Source organism: Fusarium oxysporum, chromosome I (assembly GCF_013085055.1).
Source record: "Fusarium oxysporum Fo47 chromosome I, complete sequence".
In the NCBI taxonomy this organism is placed as follows: domain Eukaryota; kingdom Fungi; phylum Ascomycota; class Sordariomycetes; order Hypocreales; family Nectriaceae; genus Fusarium; species Fusarium oxysporum.
Window position 1 is genome coordinate 6399542 of NC_072840.1, and position 16281 is coordinate 6415822.

A 16281-nucleotide genomic window follows, 5' to 3' on the forward strand; every position below is an offset into this window, starting at 1 on the left:
GCACAGCAAACCGCTGAATTAATTGAAACTAATTGCTGTGTTCTCTATTAGATACTGCAATAACTATCTAATACCTTCTTGTATTATAACCGGTCTTGCCGTATGTTTTATAGCGCCTTTCCTTTGCTTATGTCGACCCTTCTTAGCCACCACCTCTTAATAATTTAGCCACTACCTATATATTACTATCTATTAGATTAATTATTTGCCTTCCTTCCTCTACTATTATTGCCCCTCCTTTTTATAATTAGGTTCTTTTTGCCCTTTGCTACTGGCTTAGTATCTTATTTGCCTACTATATATCTTAGAGCTTAAACCTTAGTTCCTTTAGAAAATAACTTTAGTGCTTTTAGAATTAATTCTAGGGAACTACTTTAATGCCTTCTAATCTACCTTTAAGATATTCTAACTAGGATTAAGCCTTAAATATAGTCTTTAGGGTCTTGAAAACCCAAGGTGTAGGGTAGTTAGCCCCCTCTTCTACTGGCATTAAGATCTATAGCTGCATATTAAGCTTTAAGGCTATATATTCTAAGTTAAGAGAAATAACCCTGGCTCCTCTAAAGTCTTCCTTAATATCTCTTATTATTATAGTTACTTAAAAGGCAGTATAAAAGGCTAGAAAGAACTTAGTATTAGAAACGTGGGTTATAGAGTATTGGTTTAAATACTTGATTTCTTAACTGTATGCCTGCTTAAGCACGGAAAGTATCTAATATTAAGAGGCTAAAGTAAGTAAGATAAATAAGGTAGTATATAAAGCATAATAATTTTATTTACCTTATAATATCTCTTAAAGTCAATAGAGGGGTAACTTTTATACCTATTAAGGAATAGAAGATAATAGTAATTTTTAATCTCTTGGTTATATACTAGTTAAAGTGCTTTAGCTACTAGAGGCCTGTTTTATTATCTATCTAGCTATTTTTACTTATTGTAATAGCCTAGTTACCTAGGAGGTTACTTTCTTAGTACTAGTTAGCAAGGTAATATTACCCTATACCTAGAATAAACAGCAGGATTACCTGGCTTTCTGTATTACCATCCAGGACCACCTAGTAGATAACCCCACCTAATAGATAACTAAAATTTCGCTCTGCCTATATAAAATCCAAGTTTTTAATTATACTGTATTCGGCTAGGAATAAAGGTACTTATAAAGTAAGACCTATATTATATTACCTTTTTTATAGAATTTTTATATTAATTTAGAATTCCCCTGCTTTACCTCGTGGCCTGGTTTTATAGCCCTTTAAAACTTTTGCATTTAACCTTATATACCCTGGGTAACTCTATCTATTTAAGCTGACTTTTTACCTAATTTATTTTATAGAACTTCCCTTATAATAATTTATTATAATTATACTAAAGATAATATAGCTAAAGTTATATTAAATATTATTAATAGAGGCCTCTTATAGAATAAGGCAGCTTAGAAATATAAAGTTCCTTAGTTAACCCTTTCTAGATAACTTTCTACTTAAGTAATTAGAAATAAATATATCTAGGCCTATTAGTGTATTTCTAAGAGCTAAGAGGAGACCCTTATTTATTAAGTGTTATAATAAGAGTCTCTAGGCTATACTATCTTATATAACTAGCTTTATACTTATATTAAGGCTACCCTTAAATAATAAAGTAATAATAAGCCCTTAGGCAAGTATTAGATTACTAGGTTTATAAAGTATTACCTATAATTATCTATTAAGCTTAGAAAATACTAAGAAGCTATTAAATTTAATAAATTTACTTTAAAGGCAGTTAATTAGTACTTTAATATTTAGGAGATAAAATATAATTAGATTAAGCCTAAGAATATAATTAATATTAATAAGGGTAATATAATAGTAGGTTTTGATAAGCCTTTTATAAGTACCTTATAGGTTTCTATAGGTTATAATTAATTAGTTATTTATAAGGCCTAGATAGCCTTATAATTAGATACTTTAACCTAAAGAAAAAGGTAATATTAAAAGGCATTTAATTATATACTTAAACCGTAATTTATATTGCTATTACTATAACTAATTATACTTTAAAACTAGGTATTATCTTTAAAGGAAAAAAGCTATAAAAGTAGTAGTTACTTAATAAATTTAAATTAATAATAGATTAGTATTATATTATATCCCTAAATGGCTAGATTAATAATTATATAGCTCTTAAGTAATTAAAAGATATTTATTTACCTTAAATAAAGCCTTATAATATATTAGATATAAGATTTATTATCTTTAATAATTATAAAAGCTATATATAAGTAAGTATTTTAGGGTTTTTATTATAAAGTTACCTATTATAAAATTACTAATTAGTATCTAAGATAAGTAAATAGGCTATATACTTTCTAAATAATATTTATTACTATTACCTACTAATATATTATTCCCATAATCTATAACTATTAAATAATAGAATTTTTAATATTATTAAAGGTTTATATTAAAAAGAACCCTAAAAGCTAGTTAGTTTAACTAATTCTATATCGGTTAATAAAATTAACTTTATTTAGGTATATATAAAAGCCAGGGAGATAAGTATATAAAAAGAAATTATTTTATCTAGTTAGAAATTTAATAGGAATTAGCCTATAAATTATTATAAGGTTTTAATATATCCTAAAACTTAATTAAATAAAGAAAAAAAATAAAATACTTTAAAATATTAAGCCCTCCTTAATTATACTTAGATAATATACTAAAAATAAGCCAGCAAGTAAGAGATTTGGCTAAATACTGCAGTTATCTAACTAGGCAGAAATATAATAAGATTAGAAAGGGGTTAAAAACTTTAGAGATAAAGATAGCTATTTAAAATATATAAATTATAGGCCTTAAGAAGTAAATAGCCTAGGTATAGTAAGGGAAAAAAAGAAAGTTAATATTAAACCTAAACTAATAATTTATAGCTTTAGCAGAGACTCTAGCAGCTAGAAAAGCTCTTATTAACTTAAAGGAAGCAGAAATAGAGTTAAATATAAATAAGAAGGCTAAGTTAATAATTAAGATAGGTATTAAGTTAGAGGATAAAAGTAATAACTTTAGGGTTATAATAAAGTATTACTAGTATATATAAAGTAGTTAGGAGGTTAAAAAACTATATAGAGAATAAAGTTTTAGTAATTTTATAAAGTTTCTCTTTAAAGCTTTGCTTTTTAATTAACAAGCTAGTATTCTATATATATATTAAAATTTGGATTTTATATAGGCAGAGCGAAATTTTACTTTTATCTATTAGGTAGGGTTATCTATTAGGTAGTCCTAAATAGTAATTATCTAAATAATTATAATTTATTTTTAGTTTCTAGGCTTTATTAATTTCAGGCTTTTATACTTATTTATACCTATAATAACTATTCTACTAGTAATTATACCTATAAGAATGCCAGTCTTATTAAAGTTATAGATTTTATTTAATTAATTATTATACTTTATAATTATATTCTCTATAAGCGTAAACTAATTATAAATAATAGTGAAATCTTTATATTTAGCTCTTTAATAATTATATTTATAAAAGAAATATATCTTAAGCTCTTTATATTACCTTATAAAGTTAAAAGCCTAGCACTTACTAATAGGTAATATATTATAATTAGCAAGTAATTAGTTAGCTATTTCTTTAATACTATATAGTTATAGAGGAAATCCTTATAAATCTAAGTCTAGAATAAACTAAACTATAATTTATTCTTCTAGATTAGACAGTTTGCGTGACTTAGGGACCTAATTACTTAAGATTAAATGCCCCTCTGCCGGCGCCATAAGATCATATGGCCAACTTTATAGATCTCTGCAAAGCGTCAGAGCTTTAATTTTAGGTCATTTTAAAGCGCCTAAAGGGCAAGAAGGATTCTACCCTCAATATTAGGGTCTGATATATTTCGCGGTTAAGAATCTAATGATTTAATAGAGATGATATAAGTTAAGGGATTTTTGTCACGCATGCTTGTTTGTCACGCAAGCTTATTATGTACATTAAATACTTCCTCCTTCTTCCACACCCTGCCACCGCCTTGGTCGCCTTATACTTGTGTTCTCCAACAGGGCTACCCGACAGCTAGCACTAGATCTTCAACGGGGTCGGCTACAACGGCATTGACGATAATGCAAGCTCTATGCTGGCTTAGGAGCGCTGTACCTGGGTTGTGAGATTCTAATTCGTAAATAAGAGACGAGAGACGAGATTGCATGCAGACCCAAGCCCCTCATGTTTATTGAGTCACACTCGGTATGTGCGTGTTCTTCCTCTTCATCCAAAGATGTTGACAGGCCTCCTGTGAATATGATGTAACGCCACGAACGGAACACGCTGAATCATTACACATTGAGTGGTTTCAATAACTTTCGTCTAAAAAGTTGAATAGCCCTCACATAGTTTCTGCTTTGTTGCCTCTTATTGAGTCATATCAACTCGTTGAAAAACTAACTTGATCACGTCTGAGCTCCCGCAACGTGCTTTCAACTCGAATTCCAAAATTCTCGTCAGCCAAACACTCTAGGCGGCCATCGCTGCTGTCATGAACACGTCCGTGGATGCAGCGCCTGGTATCAACTGTCGAGGCAACGGCAATTACGCCAAATCGGATGGCACAATATTTGGCTTCTGGAGCGCTTCTTCATGTCTCGATCCCAATCATTATGATCAAGACGCAGAACTCATCATGTGTTCCAAAGGGAGTCTTGGAGGCTCAGAAAACGAAGGGTATTACCTGTTTCCGCAAAATACGGGCAATGGTATCCTGGCCGCTCTATTCGACCGTTACTCCAAGATCTGGTTGATCAAAAACGCGAAACTTGCGGAACTGTCCCCAGCTTTTATCCCCAAACAAAAAACGACTCTAGTGCTGGAATCCTGACCCCTAATTCTGTTACCAACCTGAGGGGTTGTCAAGAGTGGATGGCTAGGTAGTCATTTATTAGAAATTGAAGAGTGTCATTTAGAAGTTGAGCTTCGCCTCATATGCTTTCTCGTCGAGTAATGGATAAGAGTGGTGGAAGGCTACGGTTAGTGTATGTGATTACAAATTTGCCAGGAGGAACGGCTATCTTCTTATGGACAAGCTTCTCAGTCATCTACCCCGACCAGCTGTTGTTGAATTACGCAGGGATTCTGAGCGCAGTTAACAATTTATTATTATTATTATTATTTTCCTTGTAGTCGAAGGACCTTTAAGGCCTTATATCTTCGACTAATTCTTTCTAGGACTTAAGTCCTAGAGTCCTAGATGACACTCCTACGATTTGAGTTTTAGGACGTCAAACTTTAACTTTAATCCTGAACCTTAATCCTGAAGTTGAGGGGGAACCATCAATTCTTCCAACACCAGCTAAACATCATCTCAAGCAACAATTAGTCAGTCACTGAGCAAGGGTGCGGCTAGGTTAACAGAACCTTAAGATCAAATGCAGACAAATAAACTACTTACTTGATCGACTTGATCATTTTCATTAAGCTATATGATTCGAAGTTTGTGGTCCTTTTATCGCTCTTGGCAAGGATGAGGTCTAGTGTTGTTAGGGAGGTGGAGGATCTGTTTTATCTGCACCTATTGTTCTCGATAACCGGAACCCACCTAGTCGTGTTGTGAAAACAGCAATAAAATTATACTGTCGATAAATATTTTACCAACTACACTGCTCACAATACTTGAACTTCTTAATATATAGATGGCTCTGTTGAACAACTGAGCTACCCCGAACTGACGATTTCTGCGAACTATCACGATCCAGCCACAAAAGCTCGGGACGGCTATTGTGCCCACATGCATTGCAGATAGGCTTATGCATTGTGACTTGATCGAGGTCAAGCTTTCCCATGACCATCCCCTCCTCTGTTTATGGTAAGTCCCACGTAAGCTGTCGCCCACTAGGTCTAAAGATCTTTGCGTTTCCCCCTCTAGGCACGTCCAAATCTGGGGCTTGCTCTGTACACGTCTTCTCGATCGACGACTGAGTGATGAAAGTTGTGGAATGAAGAGTAAAATACTGAGACTCTATGGAGTATGCTTGAAAAATAGTTTCAACAGCTAGATTTCGGTTAGAAATTGAAACTTAGCCAAGAGAGAGTGGATTAGGGGTCCGAGGCACAGTTATAAATATAAGTCCCTACGTTGAGAGGTAGATTGATGATGTTGGTTGAAGGTTGAAGAACTAACATAAAGGAAACGGGCAAGGCCGAGAGACATTAGCATCACCGGGTCGGACTAATATAATTCCGATGCTCAACACCATATTCTTTAACCGTCAACAAGCTCAAAGGACAGCTCGATACATTCTCTCCGTGCACATTGACTCCTGCCTCAGTTATAAAAGCATATGAATGACTGAAACTGATTTGCCGAGCCATGGCATCTTCCATCGTTAGTGACCCAAGGTCCTTCACTTCCAGACTTGCAGTCACGATCATAATAAAAAGTGCAGTCGCAAGAATCTCCGATGCACTCAACTAAAGCAACGGAGTTGCCATAGTTGTAGTTGTAGCAGTTTTTCTTTCCGCTACTGAGATGCTTGCTTGCCCATGTAACGTCGATTTGGCCAAGGAACCGATTGCAGTTGTTGTCGTCGAAGTAGTTGATTTGCATCTGCTTGGCAGCACGTTTATCCGCCTCGGCAGATGCCACCATAGAAAGGGCAAGGAATGTTACAACTGACAACTTCATTGTGCACGGTCTAGCACATGTTAGTTCTTCAAAGCGTATATGCATTAAGTTGCTGCTCATACCGTACTGGAAATTCAAGTTTTTGATCTTGAAGAAATAGAGAGAAAGTGTGGAAGTTGTGAGGTGAAGAATAGTAGAAGAGGGCAGCAGGTGACTGCTTGAAGTATATGTAGGCTGAAGGAGAAAGACTGCACATGTAACACACGTCTCTGGGTTGCTGTTGCTTCGGATCTGGACTCCGGACTAAGATCCAGGGAAATATGCACCTTTCCAGATGCATCGTCAATATAATCCAATCACGGGTCTCGCTTTCTATTCAACGTAGACTTGTATCATCTTGAGTGAGAGTAAAATACGTGATCAGCAATACTATTGGCACATGCCTAGCGAGATCCCAGTTGCTGAACTATAGACCCACCTGATCTGACTGTGTCCCGCATATCCCTCAAATAACCAATAATCATCATAGTCTCGTATATGCGTGTATTCCATAGCTTAGCTTAAACGATATATTGACAAGGAGGTAAATTATTAGTTTGCTAACTGGTAGGCCCCAGGGCCGCAACGTATCAATCCCTGTTTCTCGATACGTAATACGTTCAATCAAATATTAGGGTATTAGTGTTCATGATATGTAGTTATAAATTTTAAAATACAATGCTTAGGCTCTCCAATACGAAAGACGGATTAACGACTCACAGCCTGATCTGCAAGATGTCAGACGGTGGCCAATCTGTGTCTCTAAGCTAAGTTGGCAGTTATTGCCGCTGACAATGATCAAGATCTGCCCATCATCAGCTGTCATATACAATTCGTAGACTATCAGTTCAGACAATGCATTTATAAAACCACTTCCTGGGTACTTCCCAATGAGTGAGCCGCAGCGGCTGCGCTTTTCGTCTTATCACCCCTATATTTAAAACCGGATAATTTGATCCCCTTCGCTTTGGAAGAAGGCCATCCAGTCCAGGTATGTATGGACAGGATAACACCCTCATTCTCAGATTCACTTAGTGTCTGCGTTTGAGGAAATGAAAATATGCGGATTACAACCATCACCGGATCTTCTATGTGACAGAATCGAGTCTTAACAATACGAATGAACTAGTTGGAATACGAATAGAGCTACTGCTCGCCAGACAACTGGACTGTCTTCAATTATCTACACTACCTGCGCACTGTCCGCTCTGAATTATCCTCAATTGCTGGCTTGCTTCAACTGTCTCTGCAACGTTATCAGTCGCCATTCTAACAGAACACTTTTGTAGCAGCCCGTATATTTCAGAACGTTAGATTCGTCACATGCCTCCACTTCTCGTCCGAGGAGGCCAAAGACCTAGAGGCTTCCTCGGCATGGCTCACGGTGTCGGGCCCTAAAAGGAGGCGTAGTGGCGGGTCTTTGACTCCGGCGATGTAAAGAATAGCGCGCGCAATCTCAGTTGGTTCGGACCACCCCGAAGCGTAGCGAGCCCTCGCTTCACGCATAGCGCCTACTGTTGCCTGGTAGCCCTCGCTGATCTCTGGGTAACCCATTGAAGACCCAGCCCAGTCTGTCTTCATGCCACCTGGTTCCAAAACAGTAATCTTAATTCCGAAGGGTGCGACCTCCTTCGCGAGAACCGTGGAGAACCCGCCAACTGCCCATTTTGCGCTCTGATAAGCCCCCAATCCTGGAGATCCAACCCTCCCGCCGACTGACGATACTTGAAGGATATGTCCAGAGCCCTGCTTCCGTAGCAATGGTATAATAGCTCGAGTGACGTTAACCACACCGAAGAAGTTGGTTTCAATTTGCGTGCGGAATGATTCCTCGCTCATGTCTTCAATGGGCGCGGTCTCTGCGTATCCTGCGTTGTTGACGACAACGTCGATACCGCCAAAGCATTTCTGAGCCAACTGTATCGTATATGACACATCGTCCAGCCGCGTCACGTCCAATGAAGCCGTGATGATACGATTAGGACCGTACTGCTTTTCAAGCTCGAAGAGCTGGTCGGGATCGCGAGCGGTAGCCACAACACGATCGCCGCTGGCCAGTACAGCCTCCACTAACACCAGGCCGAGGCCACGCGAAGATCCGGTCACGAGCCAGGTTTTCATTTCGGGCAGCCTGAATGGCGGGTGAAGATAAAGATAACCAGAAGGTCATATCACTTCAGTTTTGGAATATTTGGGAGGGAATAAAAGGGGGATTCGATGTGCTACAAACTGGCTGAAAAAAGAAGATCGACTGCGCACGGCATTTACTATGCAACCGCAAGCTGACTGGTAAGTGGTCACGTAAGATGCGAGCTTGGCCTGGAGGAGGATATTTCTATATTCTACCACAGTTCCATCATTCCTATCAGTCAGAGCTTGTGGCCATATGAAAATCCCGATAACTCCGTCTTCGGCGATAAGAGTTCGAGAGTTCCTGCCGTCAGCAGTCTGACCTTGCGCGTCTTTCGCCTATCACATGCCTGTTCTCGTATAAACTCCTGGTGGGTCATCGCAGTCCCTACCTCATCAAGCGCATTCCAAATCAATAAATCCGCTTAAATCCGTAGCCTGTCATGCCTGCACAGTAGCTCATGTTAAGAGCATAGCTTTCTATATTATAGTTCTACATAATTTCTGGTTATGAAGTATCTAATGGCATAGTAAAAATATGAAATGAGGGATTTTTAGTGCACATACCAATTTACGGATAGCGCATAAGTTCGTCATATGACACGCCGGGGTCTGCATGTAGTATATGATTGGTTCAGTTATTCGACACGCTTGTAATTGGTAATATTTAATGTTAGTTCGGTATTAGCGACAGTGGGGCTAGTCAGCAATTCCATTCCGCACGCTCCTCAGGTTTTACCGGGAGTCATCACGAATGAAAGCGACACTCAAGACGTCACAAAAGTTATGGTACTTGGCTTCAGATAATCACCAGGTCCGATATGCAGTCAGTGTTTCATTGGGGAACCTCGATTCCTAAACCCAAACGGATCGGTGGTCCTAGAAGCCATGGAGCCTGTGGTTCGGTAAGACACATGTGTCATTTTTTGCGAATGCTGTCTCTGGTAACTTCGGAGCTGTCTACTGACCTTAAACACAGTGTAGAAAGTCTCATCTCAAGTGCGACGAGACAAGGCCCTCGTGTAAACGATGTGCAGTGATGGGGTATTCTTGCGAGTACAAGCAGTGGCAGAAGAAAGCAGGACGACCTATCACATGCCGTGCAACGCAACGCACCATACTTCCCGCAACGGATGCTAAGATCATGACTAACGATAGAGTCTCTGGTCCGTCCACAACCGACTTCTCCGAGTCTGCTGAGTCATCGCCTCAGGACTCGCCCAGATGCCACGTTCAAATACAATGGCGATACAGCGGAGCATCCGAAGAACAGGTGCATCCACACGAGATGATACTTTCGGGTCAACTGGATATTCCCAGGGCTCCTATCCCGATCAACCTCTTCACCATACATATGCCGTTCAAGTCTAGGGAACTTTTCCATTATTGTAAGTCGTATGATCGCTGGGACTTCAGAATCTGGTATACTCAAGACTGCCTGTAGTCTACAAGGCTGATCAAGCCCTGGAAGTGATTGGCCACAAGCAACACCAAGATTGGTACACGCCTTTCCCCTTCACGTATACAAGAACATCTTACTGACCCTTGGTGCGAACCGGATAGTTTAGTATCTGTAATGGAACACGCTCATGCGTTTCGCAATGCTCTTCTAATAGCAAGTCTTCACTATACGTTAAATACGGGCAACTCGCAACATTTTCAATCGACATTCTTATTTCATAAACTTCAGACTATCCGCATGGTTAATGACTGGCTTGTGAATCAGACATCTGAATCAGTCACATGCATCATCAGACAGATCGCGTCCCTCTGCTTCGTGGAGGTAAGAACAATGCTTTCGGTTCCTTGAGATAATACTAATTCTCGGCGTAGCTCTGCCTTGGTGAGATTGCTAATGCCGAGACTCACCTCAATGGCATCGTTAGCCTCCTGAAACAAATAGGTCCATGTGGCACCAATGAGTCAGATCCCACCCAGCAAGAGTTAGCCGACCGGTATTTTATCTTGTGAGTTCATCGATACCAGGTGGTATTATACTGTGTCTCATCATCGTGAACTTAGTACATACACCCTTGTTGCCGGATTCAAAGGTAGACTTGGGGCACTCTTACGCATAAATTCGCAAAGGAATGTCTATGACCTTAGTCAACAGGAGACCCTTGACATGACATATACTATCACGCGTTCTGAAGTTTCTACGGGCGGCTTACGCATTAAACTATCTGCTATTCGGCTATTACCGTCACTTCTGGCTCCCATACCTCTAGGGTCAACACTGAAGGATATCAATGGACTTGGAACCATAATAAGTCTTCGAAGCATGACTGACAAGGTTGATGAAGCCCGGAAAGAGTATTTTACGGAGGTAGAATCTTTGAGAGGTGTTTTCGATGCAGCCTGGGCTACAGGCGCAGCTTCCCAAGTGCTGGCGAACTACGTGGCTTCTCACATCCAGTCGACTTCGATCCACGACACTCAAACCCCACCACTTGATTTTCCCTACAGATTCACAACAACATGTTGTGCCATGTACATTGCTACGAATCTATATATGCACCGCGTACTTGGAATCTGTGACCCTGGAGTCATTGAACGAAGTACGTCTGAACATATGATGTATCTGTACAGGCGCGACCTCAGCAGAATGTATGCGCGTTGGAAGTATGACCCCGGGCATGACGGAGATTTTATATTTTGGCAGCTGATGATTGGAGCAATCCATATCTGCGCATATGAACCAGACTCAGACGTGGCGGTGTTTTTCAGTTGCAGTATACGGGACTGGAGTCGGAGGGTTGGCATCAAGCAGTGGCTAAACGCTAGAGCGGCATTGATGAGGGTCACTTGGCCAGTCATGCCTGAGGAGGGGAGTCCAGCGCAGCTGGTCTGGGATAAAGCCCATGGTGTGTAATGTGTATGATATTTGCTGATTTCCTAGTCGACAACTTCTTCCTTCCACGTAAGTCACCTTTTTCGCTAGCATTCGACTTCAACGCTTATTAAATTCTTGTCAAGGCTGCTGGGAGCAAAACGCCTTAGCCATCGCCAGCAGCAAAATCCCGAACCATGAACACGAAACCTGTTGTTGGGTCTGTGGAACAAGTGACGTCACTGAGGCGTGATTCCTTTGTTTGTGACCGGTATTGCTATGTAATATCTCGCGATTTTGATATAAAAGAAGCTGGGCGTTGTATTAAAGAGAGCGGATATAACCATGCTACAGATGCCCAAGGCATCTATTACACTAACTTATATGTGCTTCTTAAATCAAAGCAGAAGTGAGCTAAGAAACGGAAGAGCAGTAATAGCCCTAACGCCAGCGACGGGAAGATTCTGCCCCTTAAATACAGGCTGAGCTTAGCGCTATAGATAAATAGCTATTCCACGTGCTTACCAGTAACGAGATTCCTTATATTTATCGAGGTGTTCTTATGATATAGGAGCGTATACTATTTGCTGAACTAGAGGAGGGCTATAAGAAGGTATAAAGACCTTAGTAAGAAGTTTAATAATTAAAGAGTTATCTTATAATATCTCTATAGGACCTCTTTGCCGGTTAGTGTCTAATAGGCATACTGCTTCCTTTATAAGCTGTGTAACTATAGTATTTATATTACCTCTAGAACAGAGGTAAGTACTAATAATACACTAAGAGCTATCTCTTAAATAATATAAGCTACTTATATTAACTTATTAAGGCAATATAAAAGATAATAAAAAATTAAGAATATAGCTTTAAGGATATATATATATATATATATAAAATAATATTCTTACTGCCTATAAAATACCTAAGATTAAATAGAGATTATTTAAGTAATTTACTAATAGTAATTTTATTAAAGGCACTTAAGTTAATTAATAAGTAGTATTATATTATATATAAGGTAATACCTATTAGGAAGAATCTCTTTTTAAAGCCTCTCTTAGATTATAATATTAACTACTAGGTTTTTATTAAGCTTAAAGTCCCTTATTATTATAAAGTTAATATAAAGCTAGGATTTATAATATTTTTTTCCCTTATTTATATTAATAGTGCACTAATATTTAGCTAATCCGTTAAGTCTATTATATGCTATATCCTATAACCTATTTAACCCTCTTTATACTGCTAACGCCGATATTATAACTTTAGGTCTTTAACTTTAGGCAACTAAACTTATATAAAACTTAATACATTTTCTTCCCAAACCCTGCGATTACCCCTCTTCTATCTATATATTTATCCTCGTCTTTTATCTCCTCTGTTAACCATCCGTGGATAGTAGATATTACGTAGTTACACTCTCGTGGTCTAAGACCATGACCAGCCTGGTCTATATATTATTAAGGTTTAGTCTTCTTTAGTACCTTCTTGGCCTGCTACCAGATGGCCTTAAGCCACTTATTATGTAAGCTGCTGCGAAGGGCCTTAATAAATTCCCTTTCCCTCTGGCTTGGATTTACCCCTCTAAGTAACTTCCCTTCTAGCTTATAAAGTAGCTCTATCTTATAATTAAGGAAGCCTTTATTAATTAGCTAATAGTAAGGCTATAAGAGCAGGAGGATCTTATAACTAAAAATTACTAATTTAATACAGCTAGTATTATCCTCTTTTCCCTAGTCTATTCTAATTTCTATTGCCATATTATAAAGCTTACTATAATTATCTTTCTTAATAGCTTACTTAATTTTATAGGTTATATTATAACCTTTTATTAGATAATACCTATTAGGATTAAGTGCCTGCAGGCTTCTTCTGATAGGCATTATGATAATAAAGCTATAATGCTATTAGCAGTTATAATTAGAAGAGGGGAAGTCGGATCGGATTGCTTACTGGTAAGTTTGCGGCATGGTCTTTACTGCTTAGCCTCTGGCTGACCTAAGAAGTGGAAGTGCAGTGGATAATTTAAGCGTGGTATCTGCAGGGGTTAGCAAAAGACCTTTAAAGTAGGTTACAGGAAGAAGATTAGGGCCAGCTGAAGAGCAAATAAGGCTCTCTAGCTGGGTTATATACAGCTAGGTTTAGGCTGCAATTAAGGCAGCTAACTATAATAATATTAACTTAATAAAGCTTTGCCTGCTAAGGGGCAAGAAATGTTTAAATTATATTAGACTTTAGAGATGCTTAGATATAGCTTTTAAGGCTAACTTATAAACTTAAAAAAAAAAAAAAAAATAATATTCTTTTATTAAATATAATATCTATTTATATTAGTAATTATAAGATTTATTATCTTAAAATTTATATTAATAGGTTTATAATTTTTAGATTACTATTACTTTATATAGCAGACCTAAGAATACTAAGCAGCCTATGCCTTTAAGAATAACTATTAGCAGAAGTAGCTAAACTATTAGTTAACTAGCCACCCTAGTAGTAAGCTAGCCAGCAGGCTATAAGTAAGATTAGCTACTATAAATCCTTAATAAATCTATACTCACTAGGGTCTTATTAAAAGCAAGCCAGTATAATAATATATAAACTATTAGTAAGGTAAGTATATTAACTTAGTACCAGATATAAAGTTAGTTAGCCAACCATAGATCTAGATAAATAACAAGAGTCTATATTAGCGGTTAGAAGAGGCAACCTAGTATCCAGAGGACGAGAAGTTAATGGGAGCTAGTTAACAGTAATAAAATATAATAGTCAGAGAGTAGAGTGTTAGACCTATTTCCTAAGTAATAAATAGAGTCAGAATCTTCTATTTAAAACGAGACCTCTTAAGACACCCTACTATGTTAAGCATTAAGAGGGCTTAAGATAAAAATAAGGTCATATTAAGAGAGCTAGTCACGCTAGGTTCATCAGGGAGTATTTATAGGTCCGTGCAGAACTAACTAATTAAATGTTATACAAAGTCATGCCGCTATAGGGTCATGCCTCTGTATTAAAACTGTTATACCGCTCTGTTAATTCTCATAATTAATTAACAACAATTATTAGTTACTTCTTATATAATAAAGAATTGGTATTAGTTAATATTCAACTAATATTTATTGCAATATGTTAAGGAGTATATATGCTTAATAGCTTTAATGAAAGGTAAGGACAGGTGGTAAAAGGAACATAGCCAGATAATGCGAGATGAATATATGTATCCAAGTATTGCCTCTGAGGCCGAATAGAGTTGTCTGCTTAACTGCAAGGGTGACGCCCACATGTCCCTCGCTTGACCAGACGTGGGCGGAACATGAAAAGTCCAGCCATTCACGGAAGTGACGTGATAAGATACCCCTCAGATAAATACGGTGTAGTCCGAAGTATTCGTTTAGGCCACGTAGTTGACAGTCAGCTCGCCCTTGGAAACGTCGTTGCCATCGTCGGTTGGTACACTTCCACAGACCTCGCAGCCGTGTTCGAGCAGGCGGTTAAGGTACTCTAGAGTCTGCTGAGTATTGAAAGAACGATTGCCGATGTTCTGGTAGAAGGCACAGAGGCGGCCGCTTGCGTGCGGCTTACATTCGATCTGTTCACCGTTTCTAAAAATACCGTTTCCAGCAGAAATGGTGTCGTACAGGTCCGAGATTTTCCCTCTGGGAGTACCAGCGAGGCCACCTAGACGGCATGCAGCTCCTCCGTTACAGTTGATGCCCTGGCGGCGGAACAATTGGGAGGGATGCTCTACGTCGCGACGCTTTGTCAGCTTGGCGTCGGCGTCGATGGCGCGCTTCTGGTTGCCGGAGGCGACCATGTTGGCTGTAAGCTCGCCTTTGGAGACGTCGTTGCCGTCATCCGTAGGGATACTACCGCAAGCCTGGCAGCCGTGGTTCAGTAAACCCTCAATGTATTGAATAGACTGCGCGGTGGTGAACTTGCGGTCGCCAATATTCTGGTAGAAGATGCACAGGTTCGGCTTCCCAATAGTGATGGAAGACTCGATGCAGATCAGCTTCTCGTTCTGAGACCACTGCTGGTTCTGGTCTTTAGTACGCAGCTGCGTCAGAGCTTGGCTCAGTAAGCCTTTATTTCCGGGACAAAGGCCGCTGCCTTGGCAGTTGATGCCCTTCGCGCTGGCTGTGGCCAGCAACCCAGCTAGGGCTGTGGCAATAGTTAGAGTTGAGAAGAACATGTCTAGTAAAGAACAGGGAGTAATAACTGGATAATCTGAAGTTCGAATGGCGAAGTGTAATCATGTTTGAATGTGGACTGTGACTGAAGTATTTATGCTCTTTGAGCGCCGTCCGACGGCTAACAGAGCTAGAGTACATGCAAAGTCTGAGTGTATCCCAGTATAGCAGGCATTCAGCTGTGGTAACACGATGCAACGATTACGCGTCATCGATCATATGGACACAGTATTCCAAAACCTTTCAATATCGTCCAACTCTTGACATTCTATAACTGATCCTGAAAACTTGGATCACATTGATTGGACGCGTTGTGGTTATGATGTCGACGAGATGTCAGCAAATACGATGGCTGATGAGCGATTGGCTACACTTGCGCGCTTTCCTGCTCTTAGCGCGTCAGCGCTAGCGGTTGTGATCCAGCATTGCTTCGGTGATCAGCAGGGCGGCGAGACCTAGTGTCGCACTGAGCGTGCTTAAAGGGTTAGAGT

The 16281-nt window shown here is 39.0% G+C and overlaps 4 protein-coding genes across 4 annotated transcripts; 1 reads left to right on the forward strand and 3 right to left on the reverse strand.

Annotated features, from left to right (window-relative positions):
* Positions 1 to 6301: 6301 nt before the first annotated feature.
* On the reverse strand, positions 6302 to 6661 carry FOBCDRAFT_124564 (uncharacterized protein; the record flags this gene model as incomplete). The annotated part of the gene is made up of 1 exon (XM_031195030.2): positions 6302 to 6661. The coding sequence occupies one exon, from the start codon at positions 6659 to 6661 to the stop codon at positions 6302 to 6304; it is 360 nt and encodes a 119-aa protein (XP_031029768.2).
* A 1097-nt stretch (positions 6662 to 7758) lies between these two features.
* On the reverse strand, positions 7759 to 8960 carry FOBCDRAFT_213691 (uncharacterized protein). The gene has a single exon (XM_031195031.3). It carries the CDS (start codon positions 8759 to 8761, stop codon positions 7943 to 7945), a length of 819 nt encoding a protein of 272 aa, XP_031029769.2. The 5' UTR covers positions 8762 to 8960; the 3' UTR covers positions 7759 to 7942.
* Positions 8961 to 9519: 559 nt separating this feature from the next.
* On the forward strand, positions 9520 to 11786 carry FOBCDRAFT_247482 (uncharacterized protein). The gene is made up of 6 exons (XM_059610801.1): positions 9520 to 9675; positions 9750 to 10158; positions 10215 to 10269; positions 10334 to 10553; positions 10604 to 10737; positions 10793 to 11786. The coding sequence occupies exons 1-6, from the start codon at positions 9592 to 9594 to the stop codon at positions 11640 to 11642; spliced, it is 1752 nt and encodes a 583-aa protein (XP_059466664.1). The 5' UTR covers positions 9520 to 9591; the 3' UTR covers positions 11643 to 11786.
* Positions 11787 to 14991: 3205 nt separating this feature from the next.
* FOBCDRAFT_314940 (killer toxin Kp4/SMK) lies at positions 14992 to 15792 on the reverse strand (the record flags this gene model as incomplete). Its single annotated transcript, XM_031195034.2, has 1 exon — positions 14992 to 15792. One exon carries the CDS (start codon positions 15790 to 15792, stop codon positions 14992 to 14994), a length of 801 nt encoding a protein of 266 aa, XP_031029772.2.
* Between the last annotated feature and the right edge of the window lie 489 nt (positions 15793 to 16281).

Excerpts from the sequence above, each read along its gene's own strand:
- FOBCDRAFT_247482 (XM_059610801.1), top strand. The coding sequence starts at position 9,592 with ATGCAGTCAGTGTTTCATTGGGGAACCTCGATTCCTAAACCCAAACGG. Across the intron at positions 10,159-10,214 it reads TAGGGAACTTTTCCATTATT|TCTACAAGGCTGATCAAGCC; the intron begins GTAAGTCGTATG and ends GACTGCCTGTAG. Across the intron at positions 10,738-10,792 it reads GCCGACCGGTATTTTATCTT|TACATACACCCTTGTTGCCG; the intron begins GTGAGTTCATCG and ends TCGTGAACTTAG.
- FOBCDRAFT_213691 (XM_031195031.3), bottom strand. The coding sequence starts at position 8,761 with ATGAAAACCTGGCTCGTGACCGGATCTTCGCGTGGCCTCGGCCTGGTG.